At 38.7% G+C, this 24,638-nt stretch overlaps 1 protein-coding gene and 1 long non-coding RNA gene across 2 annotated transcripts in view; one reads left to right on the forward strand and one right to left on the reverse strand.

The window, feature by feature from the left end:
- The window catches only part of TSPAN8 (tetraspanin 8), a 16,321-nt gene extending 5,259 nt beyond the window's left edge, over positions 1 to 11,062 (reverse strand). Inside the window, exons 1-5 of the mRNA XM_042872590.1 lie at positions 10,868 to 11,062; positions 6,765 to 6,827; positions 3,892 to 4,023; positions 3,206 to 3,280; positions 3,013 to 3,120 (exon numbers count right to left, since the gene is read on the reverse strand). Coding sequence (XP_042728524.1) covers positions 3,013 to 3,120; positions 3,206 to 3,280; positions 3,892 to 4,023; positions 6,765 to 6,827; positions 10,868 to 10,927 — 438 coding nt within the window. The 5' untranslated portion in view covers positions 10,928 to 11,062. The remainder of the gene's footprint in view (positions 1 to 3,012; positions 3,121 to 3,205; positions 3,281 to 3,891; positions 4,024 to 6,764; positions 6,828 to 10,867) is intronic.
- Positions 11,063 to 14,323: 3,261 nt separating this feature from the next.
- Positions 14,324 to 19,004, forward strand: LOC122180952. The gene is made up of 3 exons (XR_006179267.1): positions 14,324 to 14,469; positions 17,918 to 17,971; positions 18,610 to 19,004. It is a non-coding gene; the product is annotated as an uncharacterized LOC122180952 (long non-coding RNA).
- The last annotated feature ends 5,634 nt before the right edge of the window (positions 19,005 to 24,638 follow it).

Consider the following 24,638-nt stretch of genomic DNA (forward strand, 5'->3'; position numbering starts at 1 on the left):
GAAAAAGAAAAAGAAAAAGAAAAAGAAAAAGAAAAAGAAAAAGAAAAGGAAAAAGAAAAAGAAAAAGAAAAAGAAAAAGAGTGAAAACACCAGGCTGTCAGTATTGGCCTGGAGCATCACCCTTATGAGGAAAAGCTGAGTAACCTGGGTCTCTTCAGCATGGGGAAAAGAAGACTAGGGAGGGTCTGATGAATGTTTATAAATATCTAAATGGAGGTGAGAGGCAAAAGGATGAGGCCAGGCTCTTCTTGGTGCTGTGTAGTGACAGGGCAAGGAGTAATGGCTTGTAAGCTGAACATAGGAAGTTCCATACAAGCATTCAGAAGAACTTCTTTATGGCAATGGTGGAGGAGCACTGGAAGAGGCTGTCCGGAGAGGTTGTGGAGTCTCCTTCTATGGAGATATTCAAGACCTGTCTGGACACCTACCAGTGTGACCTATTGTAGGGTACCTGCTTTAGCAGGGCAGTTGGACTCGATGGTATCTTGAGATCCCTTCCAACCCCCACAGTTCTGTGATTCTATGTGTAATAGAATCAAAGACCATTAAGATACTGTAAAGCCAGTAACTATGAATGCTAAATACAGCATGGATCAATGCTGGGTATTTTCTGTTTTCAGAATCAAGCCTTCTCTCTTAGCATGTGGTAAGTAATATATACAGTAAAACACATATTGAAAAGCTAGGCTGAAAAAAAGTAATATACAGGCACAAAAAAAACCCCTGTGATATCTAGAAAAACAACTGTATTTAACGATTATATGCCCTTTAAATTAGAAATGGACTGAGGAAGCCAGGGCTTCATGTGGGGTTTGTGAAACTTAAACCAGGTGCAGTTTCACTTCATGTTCCACTTTATTCAAGCCACTGAAACTCAGGGGCACAGACTTAATTTGTGTCCTCCCTCTTTTAAAAACCAGTTATTTTGTATTAAAACAAAGGCTGCTGGACATAAATAAAGGAAACCTATTCTATTTAAACATTAATACAGTAATTATGAGATTTTTCATCTTGTTCACCTTTCAGCCATCCCTCTAGGAAGGTGCTTATTATATCAGGAGAAATAAAATGGCTCAAAAGCAGAGAGAAGAGCTGGAGATGAAATGGAAAAGAAGCAAGCGTAATATAAGCTACCTAAATATTGCTTCTCAGTTCCTTTCACACTAGCAGCAAATACAGGAATATTTTAAGCATACACATCAAAATAATCTCCCATTAGGGAGTAAGAAAAAAGCAATAGACATTTTTCAGTGTATAGAAACAGGTGACAGTAGGAGCATGGTGGGGACACACACCATAAATGATAATTGCGAAATTTAGGGGTATTCTCTGTGTGATGCCCAGCACCAGAATGGTACAAAGTGTCCACCTTCCAGGTGGGAGAAGTCCAAACATATATAAACACAGAAAAAACAAGTGAAAACAAAACTTCCACATGAAATGCACTGTTGAAGTCTTCCTCGTCTAATTTTCTTGCCTAAAGAGTGTTGGATAGTTCTTAGCTGGGATATGCACCAAAGGATATACACCTTTCCTTCAAAAGGGAAATCTGTAACAAAGGAGAAAGAAGCCTTCTCACTAAGATGCTTATCTGTGTGTCAGTCTCATTTCTTGGGGACAACTGTTAAGGAGAAGCAGGCCTTTCAGCACCACAGTGATGAGACAGGCTCCATGTGTGGCCCATGTGCAGAACTGGCCTTGCTCTGGAGGAGAACAAAATCCTCCTCTAGAGCAGGAGCCATCCAGCTCTGAGATAACACCTCAGAAAGGGCGGTGTGGATGGTTGATTTCCAGCTAGGAGAGAATGTGATAGTGGGGATTAGCAGAGTTTGCTAAAATCTTATCACTGTTTGCTTAGAAATGGCATAATTAAGGGCCCTGTAAAAAAGAAGGCTAATTTCTGTAGGTACTAAGTAACTTCATCTTCCATATCCTACTGAAAGGAAACAGAAAAATGGTAGCTTGAGCAGGAGAGGAAGATCTTCTGGAGATCGAGAAATGCTGCTGAGACCACCTTGCTTCAAATAGATGATTCAAATAGTACCTTGTAGGTAACCATGGCTAGAACAGAATCTATACTTCATAAAACGCATAACTTTCACTGTCATAATCAAAACTGTGGAAGAATGACGATACTAGTGTCAAACAACAGTCTCATATCAGTAGATTTATAACCAAGATGCAAATCTGATTTCTTGGATCCTAATTGCTATTTGAATCTATGAATTTTATCTATTGCACTCCATGGAGAATTACAAATTTTTAAAGTATATTTCCTCTAACATGTGCACAAAATTTATCTAGTAACCCACATTCAGTCTGCTAGGATGACAAAGTATGCAAAAAAATCCCACCTGTACACCAAAAAGAGCAAATGCAAAGACATGCCAAGTTTTAAACTTCCAATATTGATTACAGGGCTTCCAAATCCAATAGGCATGCTCTACACATCATCTGAGTTCTGCAATATTACCACCAGTGTAATGAGCACATGACTTAGAAGAAGGAACTTATAACCTCTTACAGTCATGTCACAGAATAAGGGGATATTTTTTTTTCTGTGTTGATTCATGTAAGAGATCTGTAATTTCTGTGAGCACACTGGTGGGTTTATAATCACTGGTGTGAACTTATGAGGTTTAAGACTTAGAGATATTTAGCTACCAATTTATTTCCTGCAGACTTTTGGAAAATTCCAAGTAGAGTCGCTTGAGGATGTCTTCCTCAGTGAGTAATAGAGAAATGAGCTTTTAAAATCCTCATCAGCAGATCTGCCTTTATGTTATGCATCCTGGCTCCAACCCTCTTATAAACATTTTTGCCCAAAAACATCATGGAAAGCCCATGCCATATTGACGGAGAAGAAACCCCATGTGCAATGTTTTTGTTTAAGTCAGACCCTTTCCTGTCCCCATGGAATGAAATTCAAATTTATGGCAGAGTAGCCGTAAGTTGAAGCTTAGAGGCAGAACAGATAGCAACAAACCTTACTTTTAATTACATTTTACTTACCTGTAGCTGAAACTTCTGCCATGACTCTTGAACTTGTTTTGCATTTTCTGTATTGTCTTTCAATAAATTAACAGCCTCCTTAAGTGTCGCGTTAAGGACTTCCTCAAGCTGCAAGTCCAAATAGCTTATTAGTCTTCTATGGAGAAACAAAACTTGGGGAAGACTTCAATGAAAGTGCAGAATAATACAGTACCTGAGGTTTGTACACTGCTCCTAAAATACCCCCTGTGATCTGAAGGAGCAGGATCAGCAGCAGTCCAATAAAAAACTAGGAAGAAAACAAAAGGGAGAAAAAACTATAGAACTTTTGACTGAATTGCTCTCATTTCTTTTAGGTGAAAGTTGATCTTTCATGTGACTCAACAAACATTTGAGTAGAAGGAATGGAAGTTTCAGTCAGCTCCTTCTTTGGATATCAGAAAAGGAGATTCTTGAGGCAAGGTACGTGCCTCACCATCAGCTGGTCATCAAAACAAGGCACACTGTGGAGCAGTGACATGATGGGCAGCTTGTAGCTGGGAGATGTTGAGTAGGAGGACAAGGAAAACATTCTGGGAGTATTAGTGGCAGATTAACTGAGAAGAAATGCTATAGATATTGGAGGTGATTAGTGGAGGGAATTTCATTTGTATGGGGAAAAAAAATTAGTGACATGATCAGGGCTCTCTGGAGTCTCTTTTCTATTTCATGAGAATACCCACAATTTCTTCTTCACTTGAATTCAAAAGGGGCTCAAGCACAAGGTATGCAGTACACATGTACAAAAGTAAGCGTTTGATTAAATAAAAATGGCCCCATTCTCATTTGGTACTACCATTGACCTTTTTACCAAATATATCTGTGGCCTGTTTAAGATAGCTAAATGTTTTCCTTTCATACCAAGAACAGCATGCACCGGCTTTCCTTAATGGCACCACAGCACCCCAGAAATCCTAGGATCATAATGAGGGAGCCCACAGCTATCAACACGTCAATCCCGACAAACATACTGCTGTTGCTTATGCTCAAAGCCTGAAAAGAGAGGGAAAAAATCTTTCATTGGCAAGAAATTCCTCCTAAAAATATCTGTATCACCCAGAACAAGACAATTACTTAATAACTAATAAATATATCAATGCGCAACCACAGAGAAGTTCTGTTCCTTGAATAAACAGATATATAATTTTCCTTCTTAAACTTTCTGTTGGAGATCTTGGTGGAACCTGACTCTTCACAGTCTTCGTCTCTGCACAAGATGAAAGTCAACCTCACAGAGTAAATAAAATTTTCATTTTCAAAGTATCTTTTAGTTTGATTTCAGTTGATGAATCTTTGCTTCTTTTTCTGCAAGTAGAAAAGACTTATTATCATGAAATCTCTCCTACATTAGCCAAGAGTTAAATAAACAAAATCTCTGTCATTAGAAGGAATACACTCTGTGGCTTTTCCTGAGAGAACATTTCTAAGAGTAATGCTGGATATACTGGGGAAAGAGAGATATTTTCCAAAGCAGTTTTCTCTTTTTTCTTTTACTTTTACTGCTTTTTCCCTTTCTTTTTCCTTTTTCTTACTTATCCTTTTCCTTTTTCCTCTTCCTCTTTTTCTCTTTATCTTTTTCTTTTCTTTCTTCTTTTTCTTTTATTTTTTTTAGGCATGATCTTTAATAATACCCTCAAAAATGAGGACTGTATTTTGCTGTCCGAGACATTCAACTAAACAAGTCGTATACCTCCATAATATTAAATATCAAATTATTCAGTTCCCACAGGACTGACTAAGTCCAAATGCCAAAACAGAGAGAAATGTTCAAAGAATATTTTCCAGTGTGGCTAGTGCCAAGATTAGAAAAAATATCTGGAAGTTTTCACATACATCTTCAGATGGAAATTGCAAACATATATAGACAAGTATAATTTTAAGAATGTCTTATTCTTCCCTCCTCCAAGTTGGACAGTACCTCCTGTTATTTATTCCTAGAAAGCTCTGTTCATCTACAGCCAAATCCTTATGGTCTCTTCAATTTTTACTCAGGCAAAATTGAACATTAGTTTTGAATGGAATCTTTGCCTGCGTAGAGGCAAAAGTGTAAGAAAATACTTTCAATTTTAGTGCCTATTCTTAATTCACAGTTTTTGTACTTTAACTATTGTTACTTCAGGAAACCATCTTGGGACACACTTAAGAGAGCTTTTCTAAATAGGAAATTCCTTCAAAAATAGAAATAATATTGTTGTGGTTTTCCAAGCTCCACTGCATTGTCTGAGGCATCATACTAGAGATAGTCATTTAGTAAGCATGGAAACTTTAGCTTCTGTAAAATGTGGACTAGGGAGGGAAATCTGTCATTCTGCAGCAAAGAGTGGCTGAGCTTTCCACAATTACCTAATTTACCTAAAGTCACAACGCTGTTGTGAATCAAGTCCTGTTATGTCCATCTTCTGCCAGACATGAGACATCTTGGACAGGCTGAAATCAATAACATCATCAGCCAAATGGAGGAAATATTTAAAGCTCTCTTGTTATCCCCAGCATCTTTTGATTTCCAGATATACTGAAACAAAAATTACTTCATAACTGATGCACTGTGGTAGAGCAGCAAGGATTGACTTGCTTATTATATCTTAAAGGTGCAACTTGAAATCTGAAAAAAAAAATTTTTTTGTAACATCTGATCATTTTTCTCATTAGTACAGAGAGGGGATAGAAAACTTGCTTGCAGTTAAGATACAAGTGCCACTGAAAGCATATTTGGCAAAAGGCTGGCAGGGCCAACAAGGCTGAAGAGGAGCCTTTGCACAAACTGGAGCAGCTTCTGGTGTATTTCTTCAAGATTGAGGGGCTCCCAAGGCTGTGTTTTTATAGCTTTGCAGGAAAGGAAAGTCATGAAATTTGAAGCAATTTAATGCCCAAAATAAAATCCAGGAGGGGGAATCTGGGATTTTTTTCTCCGCTTTGGGAGACCTATTAGTACATTTAAATCCTAGGTTATTTTGGAATATTTCCTTATAAATATGAGTGAAAAGGGTAACATATTTTTAGGGAGCCACAGAAAACAGAAGAAAGAGAAAAATTCTTGCTCCCTTCCAAAATTACATTTATTGGAGAAATAAGTATTGTGTTATTGAAGACAGTGAGATAGTTAAAAATATACCCTAAAAACATATAAATGCAACCCTAGGAATATATGGCTATACAGTTCTAAAGGAGAAGGACACTGAAAGGTCAAAGATTAAGTTTTTCACACAGAGAGTGGTGATGCACTGGAACAGGTTGCCCAAGGAGGCTGTGGATGCCCCATCCCTGGAGACATTCAAGGCCAGGCTGGATGTGGCTCTGGGCAGCCTGGTCTGCTGGTTGGTGACCCTGCACAGAGCAGGGGGGTTGGAACTAGATGATCATTATAGTCCTTTTCAACCCAGGCCATTCTATGATTCTATGATTCTATGATATGCTCATGACTTCTCATTATTTTCTCTAACTCTGAAATCAACAAAATACCATCATTGTTTGTCAGTTGAGGAAAAAGAGATCCACATTTTCCAACAGAAATAGGTGTGAAATTGCAAGAAATTAGATTAGCAACATTAGAAAGCCCTGTCATTACATCTGTGCTTACATCAACCACTTTTCTGAGTACCTGCACCATTTTTTTCTTAAACTTTATACAATGCATTTATCTTTACCCTCATAAATCACCTTAATGAAAGCAGCACAGATCTGTGGAAATGCAATTGAGAAATTTACACAGGTCAGGCATGATTGCATATGCTTACCTCTTGAGCATCTTTGCTAACACGTATCCATATAGAGACTCCCAAAATTATGCAACCACACACCTGTGGGAGAAAATAAACAATATTTAGAAAGATTAGATTCAAGTCCAAATTGCACCAGGCACTGGCCAAAATTCTGAAATAATTTCTTCAACATGGTGAAAGAAACACGAATTGCTAGAGCTTGGAACACTGATTCGTATCCAAGAAACTTCATAAGGATAGTTAAAACTTCAGTTATGCACCAAATCTCTGATGTTTCCACCCCAAAGGAACCATCATTTCTTTGATGATTTATGCTTGTGGTTGGGAAGCACACAAAAATTCTGTCAGATGAGAGAAGGCTATAAATTTCTATAGTATGTATATAACATGACTTTAAAGAACATTGTTTCTTCTATAATGAAAACAAGAGATTTGATAAGGAATGCTGGTAGAATGCTGTTGCTAGAGTTATTCAGGACATATATCTTTAGACATATCCTTTATGGTAAAACTATTAAGAGCAATTCTAACAGTCTCTCTGCTTTCTATATTGCAAAAAAATCTGGCCATCTTAGACTATTCCTCCCATAAACTGCATATTGTGATTGTTATTATTTCCATTTTTTAATAGAAAATAACCTTGCTCTGTCTCTTACCTGTGAAATTTAGACATCTAAGTCTAAACTTTCTAGCTTGTCCTGGGCAGATATCTTTGAATGAGTTAAATCATCCATTGGTGCTACCAATTTCTTTCCTCTAGCTATAAAAGAAGCCTGGATTGAATTGCTTTAAGATGTCGAAGTCAAGGCAGATGAATCCCAGATCCAGACATATTCCCTAAACACCAATCATTCTCTAATTTTGTTGATCTTTGAGGTATTGTTCTACCTTGTGCCAGCCACAACATTGCTTGCCCTGTCTGTGGTAATTCTCACAAAGAATTTCTCATTAGCAAGACTTGCAGACATACAATTAAAGATCTAATAATATATGAAGACTGAGAGGACTAGTAGGAAAGATAAACTGTGGAGGATCAGAGTCTAGCAAGATTCAGAACCTGTATGGATTTCATACTTCAGTGAGAAATGGCTCTGAAATGTGGTTACAAGCTTCCCATGAAAACTGGGACTATTTCTAACCTTTTAAAATTAAAAAAGCTATTTTTATATGTTTAAGATAATTTTTCCTAGAAAATGTTTTCCCTCAGAAAGACTCATAGAATATTCACCATCAAAAATCATAACTACTTTAGCAGATTATTTAATATGGAACACAGCCAGCCCTCAGACATGAGTATCACACATTTTCTCGCTCTAAGTAAAGCTCCTATAAGTATGTTTTAAACATGAAAAAGAAAGTTGTACAATCGATGACAGCTATATCATGTTATCAAATTTAACTAGAACTCCCCACTGAAATTATCTGAATCCCACTGAATCTGGTATCACACGACTCTGTATTTGGGTCTTGTTCAGCAGCATTATGTGAACCATGTAGCTGTGCATCAAAGTGTTCCTTCTAATGTGAAAAATTTCCACTGAAGCAGCTATTATTGCAAATCCAAACAAAATTTGGCCCATTGCCTTATTCATTATACAGGACCTCCCATAAAAAGCAGCAGAGCGATCGAAGTAAATAAAGCTGAATGTACGGGAGCTTATCAGTATTTATTTCCCCCATTCAGAAAATAAAATAAAATTTTTAAATTAAAGTTTTCAGTAATGTGCATGTTTTTTTAGTTATAAAAAGATTTACTTTAAACTCGTAAGAGTGTTAAATTTCAGTAAAATTCTAATTTTTTTTTTTTATTTTCATCATTGTACACACAAGGTGTACAAGAACACACAAAGAATAAAACTGAAATTCCAAAGCAAATAGTTCTCTTCCCAAAGATCCATAATAAAACACCCTGTATTTGTTTTAACATTCCCTCCTAATTATTAGGTTTTTCTTAAAACTTCAACTAAAGAAACTTTCATTTTTAGCGATCCAGTGCTTTCATATGGAATAAAGAGATTCTCATTTTCCCAGCACTGGAAGGCTGCTGCTGATTTGCTATTTTTGCTGATGTAAGATTTGGAGAAGGGGTCACTTTGGCTGCAACTGTGACCTCAATTAATCAGAAGTTGCCCTGTTGTCAATCAGGCAATCAGGTTGCCTCAAACTAGGGATCTCATTTTGCACATTTGGTGCCAAAAATGGAAATTCAACACTTGCTCATGGTATGGAGTTGCAGAGGCTTTACAAGTGAGGATGGCAGGTGAGGCTGCACAGCCTGCAAATGCTGAAGAGAAAGGAAAACTCTGACATAATTATCAGGTTTAATGCACCAACTGTTAGGACTAGGCCAGGTTTAAGGCCAAGCTGGATGGAGCCCTGGGCAACCTGATCTGATGGGTGGCAACCAGCCCACAGCAAGGGGCTGGAACTTGATGTCCTTTCAAGTCCCATCCAACCTAAGTCATTCTATGATTCATTCTATGATTCTGTGACTAATAAAAGCTCCAGATATGCACCTGACTTCAAAGCACAGATCCCCAGAACACACACTCAGATTTCTTTCCCCTGACCGGAAAGATGCAAAACTCCTATCCCCAGGGGCACATAGTGCACAATCCATCCATGGGGCCAAGGAGAGCTAGACCACACCACTTTGCAGGTCTGACATAACTTTTTCCAGGGCTTTGACACTCCAGAGTACGATGTAAGAACTGCTGCAAAAAAAGGCACAGGAAGGCTGGAAAGCCCAATCCTGATCTCCCAAGGAGGAGACAGTCCCAGAGAGATCACACGAAGTTTAAAACAAAAGGACACCAGATAAACGTGTGACCATTGCTGTTATCTAGATAAAGCAAAAGTCACCTTCATTTGTCCCAGTCAGTTTAATTTTCCACCTGCCCAACTTCCTTGTGCACCTGGGAGAGCAGCTGTGAGAGCAGTGGAAATTGCCGTTCTCTGCGTTTCACTACAGCAATTTAATGATTTCCAGGGATTAGAGACAGGAGTTTAATTCAAAGAATTCAGTTTCATTGTACTCTAACCGCATTCCTGTTTGCACCATGCCTGTTCTCCTCTCTCTTGGTAGTGCTAACCCCTCCCTTTAAAGTAAGTCAGTATAGCTGCATTTTGTGTCCTCCTTGACCCCATTCAGGCTGCCACAGGCACAGAAAATTCTTCCAGCAGTAGAATTTTTTAATTGTATCACCTTTTTAATTGTATCACCTTTTCACTTGGGAAATGTTCCTCAAGGCAGCAGCCATACTGTGGCTGATAGTTTCACTTCTGATCTTGATGAACCTCAGGTGAACTTGACAAACCAAAAGCTAACAGCGAAGCGGAACATGACAGAAATAATCTTTTACTCAAAACTTCTCAGAATTCCAGGAGCAGAAAGTCTTACAAACTGGCTGAGATATGGCAAATAGGCAAATGTGATTTAATCTACCCTGGGAAAGATGCCTGCCATCCTGTGCCAGGCAGAGGGAGGAACCCCCTTTCCTTGTATGCTGGAGGAACTCAATCATTTCAGTATGGCTCCCATCCATACTGCCAGCCCATACCATTTCCCAGAAATTTATTGCCCACCATCAGAAACTAATTACGACACTAAGCATAAAGCAAAGAACCACAGAGAAGGATATGAAAACCATTTATCAATTAGGAGGCTAAAAATATAAGTACATTTTCCTATCTTCTGTTGCAGCTATCCTTTCAGGATTGTGTAGTTTGTTTGCAAAGAGCAGACAGAAAAACAAAACAAACCAAAAAAACACAAGCAAGCAAACAAGCACAAGAGAATAATGTATGTTAAGATAATGGAGAGTCTGTTATCTTCTGACTCAAATGAATGATGTCCTTTGAGATGAGGGGCACGTTTCAGACGTGTCTCAGGAAGACAGAACTCTGGCTGTTCTACTTTTCAATGTAGAGGAAAGGCATTTTTTGTAAGAAAAAGACAAAAGAAGAGCAAAAATTAAGCATTCTTCTCTCTCTGATTTAGAATCATGCTCTGGTTTCATTTATGCTCTATTATCTTCATAATTTTTTTCAACTACAGACTTTGGATAATGTTGAACACATTTAATGTGTCACTAATAACAATTTAAACACCAACTTACCCAAAATAAGAAGTTGAAGATGAACATGGAGTACTTCAAGCATCTGCTTACACCCGCCATTTTCAAGAAGCTGAGACAAAATTGAGAACTGCTGAAGAAACTTTCCTAGCAGTTTGACCTCAATAGAAAGGCTGTTCCTGTTTCTTCAGGAAATCTCTCAGACCACATCAAATGCACTGTGCTCTGCTTCTAAAGGCAAAAATTGTGACCAAGGCTTCTACAGTTATTTAAACAGTTCTCCACAGCTAAACATTAACCAGAATGCTGGGGAAGAACTACCAGGTGTTATCACCAAACCTAAGACTCTCAATGTGTCATTGTGTGTTGTACTTTTTAATAGTTCTGCTAGTCTTGTCCTACACCCTGAAAGTAAATAGATGGTGCAGCAAAAGCAGAATTTGCAAGAGAAAGGGAAATGTTACAGAGTGCTTCCTTTATAATATGAAAATGATCACATTTCTTAATGCTTTTACAATTTGAGGTTTACTATTTTATTGTCCACTTTTTTTTTTGCCTAAGCTAACTCTTTGAAGTTTGCAGTCCCACTTCAGACATTCGACCAGAAACAAAAGGAGGAAGTCTGTGTTATCCCTGCAAAAGGAATCTTCCATCTTGCTATTGCCATTTTCTCCCTCTTGCTGTCTACATTTCCTCTTCCACATCAAATCAGGACCTTGGGAAACTGAGCTCTGTGGTGCACAAATTCTCCTGCTATGCAGCACTGCGATCCCCAGCACAGAGATCACAGTTCTGGTATGAGACTCTGGATGCCTCTAGGCAAAAGGAGCTTGATTTGTCTCAGAAGGTGAGGTGATAAACCTGCTTCATTAGTTTTGTTTTATGTCTTGCTAGTTTTCTTCTGTGCTCCTCAAACAGAAATCTTGAGAGGAGTATAAGTGTGTAATTGCTCTGTCTTTTCTATCAGCTCATTTTGTGGAGGAGTCTGATATACCAGTTCTTGGAAGAATAAGTGTCAGATAAAAATTAATCAGAAAAAAAAAAAGAAGATTTATTTTGCACGTGAGCACAAGGGATTTAAATGAGAGAGATTAAGGACGTTCTGGACTGAAGTAATTTATTAAGTCCAAGCCCTGATTTAGTCCTTTGCTGTTAGTTCACGTTCTTCAGTTCTGTTGTCTGTATTTGAAAAAATGAAGTGCTAGTGCATAACAAACCTATAGATGACAAAAAATGTGACTTAGATCTGGATATTTAAGATATTTAGGATCTAAAGAGAGGAATCTAATAAGAAATATTTCCTCTGGCTGCTTTCTAACCCAGTTTTTAATGAAGGTGTGATGTTGAAATCCCTTCAGTTGCTTTCTCTAATTATATTTAAAAATACGTGGCCTTTCCCCCTTTTAAGATGTCTCTGTACCACCCTTCAGCTTCCTGGGCTCTTTCTGGAGTAGTCCACTTTAGTTCAACCCTAGGTGATAGACTCTCTGTCTAGTTTCTTTCGCATTAACCACATCCACTTTGAATTTGAGAATGTTCCTAAAAATAATTGCACTCATGAAATACAGATTTTGTAAGGATTGGAAGAAACAACTGTGTGGTATGGTTTAGATCGAAAGCACTCAACAAATAAGTAAGTTGAGAAACGCGGGTGTCTTTATGGAGAGATGCCATAGCCACAGATGAATCATGAGAAAATTTTAAAGGGCCATAGAAAATTCTACACAAAGAGCCATGAAGGGTAATAAGAGAATCACAGATGATGCAGAACGTGGGCAGATAATCTGCAGTCAGACCATGCAATTGTAATAAGCCAACATTTTTACATGAGTTCAGAAAGAGCATTTGTACCCAAAACTACACAGCCATAAATTGTCACACACAGTAGATGTTCTTTAAGGCAGTCTTGAGCTGTAGCACTTTTTTATGTGAAATATTCAGCCCAGACATTTAGAAAGATATCTTTGAGCTAAATCATGCAAGATTTTCAATGCTATAGGAAGTATGCACAAACATTCATAGATCAGCCCTCGTGAAATGTTGGTGTTCTGGTAAGACTGTAGTTCCTCTGAAACCATGAAGAATGCATATATTTTTCATATTTAATTATCTCTTCAGAAAAGGCAAAAACAGACTTTCTCAGCACCTGCCTATTACTCCTGAATAAGATGGAAAATAAGAAATAATGTCTAAGTTGAATATATTTCTTAGTGGGTTCCCAGTGTGGCTGCTGAATAAGAACCCTGTGTCTGAAGTTACTACAACTCCTATACGTTTCATATTTATATTTTATGGTATTTTAAGTAAAATATGTCATCTAAGATTAAAGGCATACAACCAGCTTCCATTAAGTGACAAGTATTCAAGGTGAATGTTCTGTATGAGTGACTACTTCTTATTTCATGGCGGCAAGGCAATTTTCTGTATGCCTTGGAGAAGCGAAGAAGGAGGCAAACTACAGCTTCATCAAGGAAAGAAGTGTTGCCTGTAAACCTTAACCACTACTTCTCAAGCAAAGCTGCCTCTCCACCAACTGTTGAGACAATCAGATATGCCCTGCCAGCAATAAACCCTGTGTGACAACATGCTCAACTGCAAAGGGTTTGTTTTGTGAACTCCCAGTGACTTACCTCCCCACCCCAGCATTGGGCACAACCTGGTGCAGTTTGGGCGGGAGCCTCTGACGCAGCAGCTGGCACTCCCTGTCCCCACGTGGGAGTTGTGATGACACATGGACTTTGCCTTGTGTGTCATACCAGAAACCAGATAGGGACAGGAATATTTTGACAAGAAAAAAAAAAAAAAAGCACAGCATTCTTGTCACTGGTCTGGAGTAAAACATCTCATCTTTGACACCAAAAAGCTACAGCTGGTTTTATCATGCTTTCATCTTCCTTCTCCTCCAAGTTTTTAGCCACTTTGAGCCACGTTTCCTGGGCCTGACAATCCAAAAGCAGCTTCTCCAGGCCTCACACACTTCTGGGCTCTCTTCTATACATTTATTTTCATGCAATACCATCCTTACAACTCCCTGGGTAATTAAAATTCCCATTTTCTTCTCAAAAATATGATGCAAAACCATATGCAGATGTGAGTATCCCATTTTCCCATGTGTTTTTCCTTCCCTCCAGCCTTCAATATTCAGCCTGCTTCTTCCTTTTTTCTTTAAAGCCTCCATTCCCCTTCTGAAGGGCTCCTCCACAGTCAGGCTAGGTGATCAATTTCCCTATCAGCTGATTCACTGTGTAGTCAGTTATCCTTTGAGGTCCAGACTTAAAATAACACTTTGTACTCAATATGAGTGAGATTTTCAAACAGTGGATTTGCAAACAGTTTGATTGCTGCCGGAATTCCTGTTCATCTCATTGATAGGTCAGAACAGAGAGCTTTACTTGGCACAAAGTTTGAAGTCTGAAATAGATCAGTTGAACTCCAGTTCTACTACGCGGACAGAGCTCACTCTATTGTAACATTCCTTTTTTGCTAATCTCTAGCAACCTCACCTGCTGCTTTGAGATGCACACTTCCTTTCTGTTCCTTCAAGAGTTATTCACCCATACCAAGAGAAACAGTGGATATCATGAGCCTTGACAGTCTTTCTAATTGGGGTGTACTGGATAAAGAAGATTTCTTCAGTCCAAAAGGTAGGGCAAACACATTTAAACAATGGAAATGGGAGCTTCTGTTTTGGTCGTGGGAAGCATTTATAGTAGTGGGTCTGGCTGAGACTGCAGTCAGTCTACAGCACCTCATGCCTTGAGTTTAGATATAACAAATATGATATCTTATTGCAATAGCATAACATCCAGTAATACCTCAGTTATAAAACTGAAGTACAGTCCCACATCTGACTCTTTCTAAAATACTACAGCATCATAACAGATCATATTTATGGAGAATTACTATATGTTGGAATATAAGTGGTACTGACTAAAACAGTGAGTTTATATGCAGCTTCCACAGTCAAACAGTTACAGGATTCCTGGCCCTCATTTTAAAGCAGCCCTTAGATGAAAGGTAAGGGTGGATAGTTTGACAAAAATATACCTGAAAACTTGAATGACTGAAGAAAAATTAGAAGAAACAGAATAGTAGTATTGCTTTTAATCATGTGAATAATACATTAGTCTCATGATTTTGAGTAGAATAAGACAGAGAAAACCATAAGCAGATGAATTTTTTGCAAATATCTTCATCTCTGATGGGCCAAATAACTTGACTGACTTCAAGGCTGATCCTACAGTAGACCACATGATAAAGGAAAATGTGTGAGAATATTTTCAACCATTGCTAGGCACATATATGGCTGGCTAACTCAGTTGTCTAGAGCACCTTTGCAGCTTGTAAGGAATGATGAAGCTTAACTGAAAACAGGCACGAAAATAAGCCAGCTAAATTATGCTCTTAAATGACCTATTTCTTTCAAAAACTTGGGCCCAGAAAACTCCACTGAGCTCAGAAAACAGCAGCTCCATGATATGGATCTCCCACAAGAGCTTCCTCAGAGGGAGAGCATATCTGTTGCCTGGCAGACCCTTTCTGTTGTTAGAACGCTCTAGAGGAAGAATTTTCCTTTAAGGATCTCCTTACTGTGATATAAAAATTCTCTCAGACCTGAGATCTCCCATAGCTCGGAAGTACACTGACTCCAGCTACCCAACCTCTAGTTCAGAACAATTTAGAATCTACTTAGAAAGCGACCTCTGTGGTCCTTTGGTGCTAAATATTGCTATTGCCTTCTCCCAAATCTTCTCCTGCTACTGCACTCCAAAATACTCTGAGGGTGAACAGAATTGTTGCTCAGAGCAGGATCTGAGGCTTCTGTTTCCAAGGGTCTCTATGAGTGAACTGGGCTTCTATTAGAGGCACAGTGGGATCTGGTTTCTTGATGTTACTCCTTTTCCTTTTAAGTAGTTAATGTTCAGAGTCGCTAACAATGTAACCCCTTATTTCATGACTACTGTGTTCCTCGGCACTCCAGCCATTGCAGGGGGGTTGGATTAGATAACCTTCAGAGGTCCTTCCCAACTCAAACAATTCTATGAGTTTATGATCCTTTAAAAATGTCTAGGTAAAGATACAGCCCAGTACATGAGTTGGTGAGAAACACAGCTCAAAAGAGTCAATGACTTAAAGCAAACCTGGATGTCCAATCCATATCTGTACACGCAAGGGCAAGCAAATCTTGCTCTGATCCCAGCTCTGAGCTGGAAAATGAATAACTGGGTTAACCTGGTGTTCTCTCTTCTGTGTGTGACCTGGTGAACAGCAGTGTGGAGATAAAATATCCCTTACCCATGAATGGTTTCTAGACCAGTACTCCCATGACCCAAGCGAGTGTGTTGGCCATTGCAGTATTGATCAAGGGTGCACTGCTCTCTTCTCCTGACCAGATTTCTCTTATTAGCATTGGAAATATTGTTCCCAGCAGGAAGAGAAAAAGAGTTTAAATGGGGATATGTCTCCACAAACGTTTTCTATTCTGACAAAACAGTTTCTTCAGAAAATCCCCAGCCAGCTCAGTGCTGGACTCCTGTCCAGGTGCTGTGCAGCCTGATGCCAGTATCATTCACATATTTCTGCTTCAGAAGGCTCTGGTATCTTGAATACACTCACTTCCCCTAAAGTAGCAACTCTTTGACCAGAAAATAAACCTCATGCAGCAGGTCTGCATCTTATTGATTCTCCTCCCAAAGGATGCAGCCTCCTCTTTTCTTATGTGCCAGTTTTCTTCTAAGCCCTTCATCTGAAAACTCCCTGAAATGCATGTTTTTAAGTTTTCATTTATATTTGACTCATATTAAAATCAGGTAAAGACCGTAAGTATGAAAAAACTCATATGCCTCACCCACACATTTCTCTTTTCACCTTCTCCTTTACCCAGACCTTTTCATTCACTACTAGCTTTCTTGGCTGTTATACATCCTTTTTGCTCATTTACATTCCTCACGAGCTAAGCTGTTCTTTTATGTAAGGCTCATGTCAGGGATTTCCTATTTCCCAGGGCCTGGTCAGAATTAGTTTAAACTAAACATCATTGGGTTTTAAACATTTTCTTGCTTTCAAAATGAGTTTGTCATGAATTAACATTCTAATCAGTGTCAGTAAGGGTTTCACTATCTATTCTGTAAGTACATTATTAGATATAACTTTGTTAAGAAATTTTTTTCTAAGGAATCTATACTGAATAAAATTTTGAAGGTTCATATTATATAGGCAGTGCCCAACCTATGAGAGCTGTGACTAACATAAGAAGTGATATCTTCTATCATCAAGACTTGTATATCTTGAAATTGTCTGTGTGATCAAGTACTGATGATTGGCAATAAAGATGCCTTAGAAATAGAGAGAACAGCCTTTGTCAAAGATTAAAAAGCTTTCAGATACATCTTTAGAGCATTACCTTATTTTTCAAGACAGGTGAAGGAGCTTTTCCTGACTGTTTCTCCTGGAAAAAGACATATATTTTGTATTCAGGTCTAAATACCAGGAACTTGATCTTGATTTTGTTTACGTTCATGTAAATCACAAGTTGTTTATAAGGCAAGTCCCTGCCAGAGCAGATTAGAACTTTTATATCCAACTTTTCTCCGTGCCCTAATCTTTGCTAAGGGAAAGGAATAAAACTACCAGAAAAATGTGACACTCTCTCTCTGAATTGTTCCTGCTGCATTTCAGCCATGGATGGGAAGAGTTTCAGACCCAAATGATATGAAGCCCACTGCTATTTTGTGATTCAAAAGCCAGATACCAAACTACATGTTTGAAAATGAGAACTAGGTTATTCTCTTGTTGCCTTATGGACATCAATTATATAACTGTAATGATACTATACATATGCTATAATGATTCTGTACTTTTGTACTTTTAATGACCTTTGTCTTGCCAGTACTATAACTGTAAAGATGTAAAGATCATCTTGAAGTTTCCTAACATCTTAGATGAAAACTCTACATGGGCGAGCAGACCATGTGGTCACCAGTTATGTTTAGAATTAGTACATGGGAAGTACATTAACATCTGTCATGAAATTTTGCTCCAAAAATGAAAATTTGATATTCTATTTTGACAAGTATATTTCTTCTATTGCAGGATAATGTGACACTCAATCTCCACTTTCACTGAGGCATACCTCTGTTTGGCAAAGTAAGTAAACACATACAAAAATTAAAAAACAAATGTAAGTAAGCAAGTTTTAGTTTTCAACATTATTTATCCCTTAAGTCTCGCTTGGGATAAAACATCCGTGCTGTGAAGGTTGAATGGGAGCTTCTTTATTTTTCTATGGTAGACGGAGCAGCGCTATCAAAATAATGCTACACAACAAGTGAGCTGCAAGCTTCACATCCCACTGAAATTCAGAGATCCTCTGGGACAGCTCTACCAGATGCGTATAGTCTTTTCACAGTCTAGAGAGGCATTTCCACCAAACCTCATCTGCTCGCTGACCTTCACAATCCTGCTGACATTAAACTTTGCTGGTCTGCAGTGCTCTGTGGACACTGGAGTCTCTTCTGATTCAGATAGCTGCATTGCTTTTTTAGTTTAATCCTCTCACACACAAAGCTTTCATTTCTGCCCTTGAGTACTGTTTTTTCACAGAGCATGAGTATGAAAATTCTATCATTTGCAGACTATAAGCATTTGCAGAAAAACTCATATTTTCATTCCCACTCATCTTTGTCCCACAAGTGCTATTCATTTATCCCCTATATACATAAAAAGGCTCTTTTCTTTTTTTTCTTTTTCTTTTTCTTTTTCTTTTCTTTTTTTTTTTCCTGTAGCTGAAAGGACAGGAAAAGAATTGAAGGGTATTACTGAAGACTTTATAGTAACTACCAAATAGCAGAGTTAGTGACTATACCTACTGGCAGTGATCCAGATTTGTAACTTGCACATGTGCAATTCACATTTGTACTAAAAACTAATTTCCTACTGAAGCCATTGAAGAAAGATGCTGCAAAGAGCCCAGTCCTCAGAAGAGCTGAGGAGCCCATGCTGAGGGACTGTTGGCCTCTCAAGACTGCAATTAGAGCTGAGTGCTGAGCTACTTTCAGAAGAATTTTGGTACCACCCAGAACTAACGTCCAAATGTAAACCACTACCATAAAAATAGTTCCTTTGTCTTCAGATGGGATTACCTCCTTCTAAACAGACAAGCACATGCAGATAGAATGTCACTGCAGCAGATAACTCTTGGCTATTAAATAAAGATGATTCACTTCTTTAACACTACAAGATGTGTCCTGTGTATTCCTTTACTGAGATAGAAATAAGAGAGATGCACACTGGGACAAACCAGGGCTTTTGTACCTGTAGAAGTTCTCAGAGACCAGCTCAGCCTTTCTGAGACTGATGTACTTCCTCACTTGCTCACTGGTCCCCTTGACTCATTTTGTGTCAAACAGTGCAATACCAGAAGGGATGAGCTTCTGAGCAACAGTATCTGATTGCCACTACCCATGAAGGTCTGCACACAGTTGTCCTTGGAGCTGACTCTGAAACTTTGTAAATGTTCTCTACAGAGACAGGGAAGAGAGCCTTTATGGAACAACCGTACTTCAGAGCATCCATTCTGCATGGACAACTATAATGGCAGAGGTCCCTGATACTTTCTGGTTAAAAACTTGTGCAGAATTCCAGATCAATTAAGTTAGGAAGTGTATTTTGTTATCAGAATTGTTGAGACAAATATTCATCCCTGAGAAAGTATTTGATTAAGCCAAAACCAAATCTCGAGCAACCATGTTGATAACCAAGGCATCAGCTGCAGAAACGTACAGAAGTGTGGATCAAAATCAATGCACATGATAAAATTCTGTAATTTAAAATGATCTATGTAATAGGAACATCTAAATCAGAGGTAGGAATGCCAAGAGGAATAAAAGTGGAAATTTCACAGGTAAAAGTGAAGCAGGATCATTTTCAGATCATGCCTCCTTTGAGCACAATTGCTGTAGTTCTTAGATTAAAAAAAAAAAAAGCAAAAGCTGTAGAGTCTTCATCAGCATATAGTTAGGCTATCTGTCTTTTCTTTGCTGAGCCATTTACCATCTCAAAATGACATATTTCTTCCTTTGTCATGTCTATGGAGGAGATTAGCAAGCATACACACATTATACACTTCATTAATCCTTGTGATGATTCATGCGCATGAGGATCGTACTCTAATCCAAGTCAGACCACTAAAAATACTTGACCTCCAGATGGCTGTGCCTGTACTGATTGCTGAAGCTGAGAGTAGTTTGGTCACACCATTTTTCTTTTCATATCAATGTAGTACAAATTAAACATACTCAGACTGTTTTTATGAAGGGTGCATGTGGCAGTATGCATAAAAAGAATCCATTGGTCAAGGATATTGACTAGTTGAAGATTGAGTTCAAAGTCTAGCACCATTGAAATTTGCTCTTAGAAGAGTCCTTGGACACTCGAAATTAAGCACAACCACATGGTGGCATGAATTAAACTTTTCAGAAGATGCTAAATATAATGGGAGTGTCCTCCTGGATACACTCTGTAGATTGCATGGGACTGTGCTTCAGGGGTACCTGAGATCTTTGGAAGGTGTGCCAGTGAAGTACTACAACCAAATAAAAATGTTGCGAGGAATAACCATGAATCTAATGACTAACTATGTGTTTGAGTTCATCTTCATATTAGATTTTCATAGTTCATACTTCTTCTTAAGAAGTCAAAGTTATACCCAGGTCTGAATTGCTTCCTCCAATGCTCTTTTTCCTGTCACATGGAAGTCAGACCTAGGCTTTTATGAGTACTTCAGTTTAGTTTTATCTGGACTTATCACTACAGTGCTCCAAATTTGTTCCATGACAGCACATAAAATTCTCCATCGATAAGGTATTTCTTTTCCAGAATTGACATACAGAATTTCAGCCACCTGAAAGGTAGGTCTGTAATTTTAATGCATGTTCCTAACCGGAAGGAGAGCCGTCCCAAGTATATGAAACAGGTGCAGTGGCTTATCACTGGCAAGTTTTTCTCTCTTTTCTGACTATGGAGAGAACTTAAAGGATGAGCTCACATTCTGTGCCAGATTTAGGAAGCTAATGCTAAAGGAAATACATACTGTCCTAAGAATATACCATAAGACAAAGCCTGACGGTTTTACCCAGAGGTAAGATATATAGCTGTTTTCCAGCCTGTTGGATTACTTAGAAAATATGTATTCATCCCAGAAAGTCTGTTAATCATATGCATAACGGATCAGATTCCCACCTGGTGAAAACTGAAGTAACTTCACTGGTTTCAAAGTTGGGCTCAACAGCAGAAATAACGTACCACAGGCCACTGACTCCTCCTGAGGCTATTGAAAAGGAATTCATCAGATCAGAATAAATGTAGGAAGTTTAATATCTTCCACTATGATCTGTCTGATGTATTTCCTCATAAAGCCTGTCAACAATGGCAAAAAAAAAAAATCAAAATCTCAAAGGTCAAAGGCTGTTCTCTAAAACCCCATCTGCACTGCAGTTTCAATAGATGTGCTGTTCACTGTGGTGCATTCTACTTCACTTCAAGCTTTTAAATTAAATCTGGATACCTTTCTGAAATGATATGCTATAGATCAAAGAAAAGTTTGGGCCTGAAGCAAAAATGAGTGAGTGGGTTTCCATGGGCTGCATTACATTAGAGTTCAGAATGGATGATCTTCATGCTCTCTCCTCACCTAAACATATGAATCCAGCCTCACTTAGATAGACAGTAATTCACTGCCATAGATATGCTGATTATGTTGTACTATAAAAATACATAAAATACATCTAATTGAAGAGACTCGCCCTTGAGTTCAGTGAGTCCTCCTGAGTCATGGAAGCTACCCCCTGTTTATTGCAGACATCATATTGTATCCTTTTCTATCAAAACATTTTTTGCAGCTTGGGTTTTTACTTCCTCTGCTTCCATTGCCATACTGGTTAGGAAAATTCTTTGAATTTCCAGTCTGAATTAGCACATGGGGAGTTTACACTTAGTTTATTTCTATCTTTTCTGACAACCCTGTCTTTTAGCTAAAATAGTTGTTTTTGTTCTGTAACATCTCTGTCAAATGAAAGACTGCTTTGCTAAGAAGATGCCACGTTCTTCTAGTTTCTCCTCACAAGGTTCAGCTGTTCCACAGCTGAACTTCACCATGTTTATCTGCTCCTGTATGAGTTCAGCGTTTCTGAAGACTGGACCCCCAGTCTTGGCTGTATCATACTGACAGTACATGCTTATGCTGGTAAATAATATGCCAAGTTCACAACCTCAGTTTAGCTTAACTACTTAATTTCTGGTTTATGGCAGAAGTGTTTCTCTATCCTTGTCCTAGCTAAATACACAATATTTTGTTTTGCAGAAAACTTCCCCTCTCTAATTCTCTACTTTCTATAGCTTGGTTACTCATACCTAAATAATGTCTCAAACCTTTGTGTCACCAGTGCTGTTCTGATAGTAAACCTTAACTTTCATGCTGCAATTGAAAATAATAAACAAGCACAGTCCCAACTCTGCTCCTTTGGTACTCCTACTTTTCTCCTCTGCTTGATAACATCTGTATTTTAAGTATCTCCTTGCCCATCAGGGACCACTTCCATCTATCTCCACTGGTTGAACTGATAACAACTTATGAGGCATCCTGAGCTACTCAATTTCCATTTTCTAGAAGTGGTTGTATTATCATGCAGATTTCACTTTCTCCAGGGCAAGAACAGTGATTTTCTACATTTTAGATACAATACTTATCAGAGAAGTATAAGTCTTAGTGTCTAAGCAAGTCTCAATCTTGAATGGGAGGAAGAATCCCCACTATCAGGGGATGAATTTCCTCTAAAGGCAGAGTGTACAAACATAATCCACTCCTCCCCTTGAAATCAGGACCCTGTAGACATAAGGAAGAAGGATGCAGATGGCTATTAGGAAAACAAAGCTACTTCTGTGTAAGTTTACTCTCTAGGACAGTAAACAAACCATGGATCACTTGCGGAATTGAACTGTCCTCAGTATTTGTGCACATTGCTGTAAACTGGTGCTTTAAATTATGTGACAGAAGCAGAAGATTCCTGAATTTCTACCATTAAGTATTCAACATTGTCCAGCAAACTGACTTCCAACCTGTTCCAGTAATGACCATGCTCTATAGATGTGAGCAGTTACCTGAATCCCACCAAGAGACTATCTGACTATCTCCCCGAGTCCTTCACTCGTGCTCACTTTTCAGATAAACAGCAAACATTTCACTGCTATGGAACTATTCAGGTCTACAAAGACTGGTCTCTTGCAGATGCTGGATTTGAACTTCTCTCTTTGTGCTGCATAGTATCCTGCCTACTCTTTTTCTTCATGCTCCTCTGTATTCGTTTTTCTCTTCTTCCCTAGACAGTGGTTGCCAGATGACTCTATTCTTCTTCCTGTCATTTTTGAATCTGGCTGTTCTACTCCAGATTCCTTCTCCCACCTTGTCTCCCTTCCTGTTTTTCATGTCACAGTACAGAAAATCTGTGCCTCAGTTACCTCTGTCTTTCAGTTGGCTCTCTATTCCTTTACATTTTTCTCTTATATTTCCCAAGTCAACTTATCTAGAACAGCACTGGCATTTTCATGTGCAGTAGGTAGTTGCAAATTGTTTTCTGTGAAGCCTGTTCTTCTACAACCATCTGTACTCCGGCATCAGCTGATTCTACTTAGCTGATGTCTGCTCATCTCCTTATCTTGGAGCTCTGGAAGGTCACACTTCACGCACATATTGTTCTGATCAGAGGTGTTCTATAAGTTAATGCAATATATGTAGCTCTTCCCCAACTAGTTCTGCTGATTCTGCTGTTACTTGGATTTCTTCTTCTCCAGCTATAATTGACATCATTTTCTTGTCCTAGTAGCCTCTGCTTTTGAAGACAAAAATACATTTTTTTAGACAAAGAAACAAGAGCTATATAAAGTTAACTTTTCACTACTTTCTATTTTTTCCTGCAATAACTTAATTTTGATTACTGGAATGAAACATCTGGCTGAGATCTCTCAGCATCTAACCAGACTTCTGTATCCAGCCATTGTGTTCCCAGGCAATGTGTCTCCCAAATTATGACAACATACCAACACAGACATAAAATGTGTTTATGAGTCTTCAACTGCTGTGGAGGATGTGAGATCATTGGGCTGAATACTTAACCACATTAGACTTGTTTGGGCTCTATTGCAGCTTTCAAGAGAAAACTTAAAGGTAGTTAAACAGCAAACCAGGTGTCCTCTGGGCACAGAGGAATCCTGTCCTTTCACCAAACTGGCACAACTGCTATGGCATCAGCTCTGCTTATAGAAAGCCTTTGGGAACATGGCCAAGCAAGCGCAAGTGGACTGCTGGAGCACTGTAGTGCTCCATGCTGATGTTTGCAGCTCTGACACTGCTCCAAGCCAGATGCTCTGCTCCAGTATCCGGAATAGGGAGGAGAACAGGAAAAGAGAAACAAGGCAGAGAATCATTGATTGAGAAACAAACAGGGAAACCAGGGGAAGGAGGGATAATGTGGGCTACTTAGGGCAAGAGAAATTAGGGAGGACAGGGGCTAAACATGGGCAATTCTATGGCATTTTCTCTTGAAACCCTCAATCAGTGAGTCATGGAACAAGGGTTCAGCAGTGGAAATCCTGCTCTGAAACTTCATCCTCCCTCTTCCCCTCCCTCTTCTGTTAAAAAGTAATTTTTCTAGATAACAATTGCTATGGAACTGTGTAATGGTGGAGTTTTCACTCATATTTACATTAAACATTATCTACAAACACACCTGGGGAGTTGATAAGAACATGAGTATGATGT

This window comes from Lagopus leucura, unplaced genomic scaffold (genome assembly GCF_019238085.1).
Source record: "Lagopus leucura isolate 7727_CA_CO unplaced genomic scaffold, USGS_WTPT01 Super-Scaffold_100008, whole genome shotgun sequence".
Taxonomy (NCBI): Eukaryota; Metazoa; Chordata; class Aves; order Galliformes; family Phasianidae; genus Lagopus; species Lagopus leucura.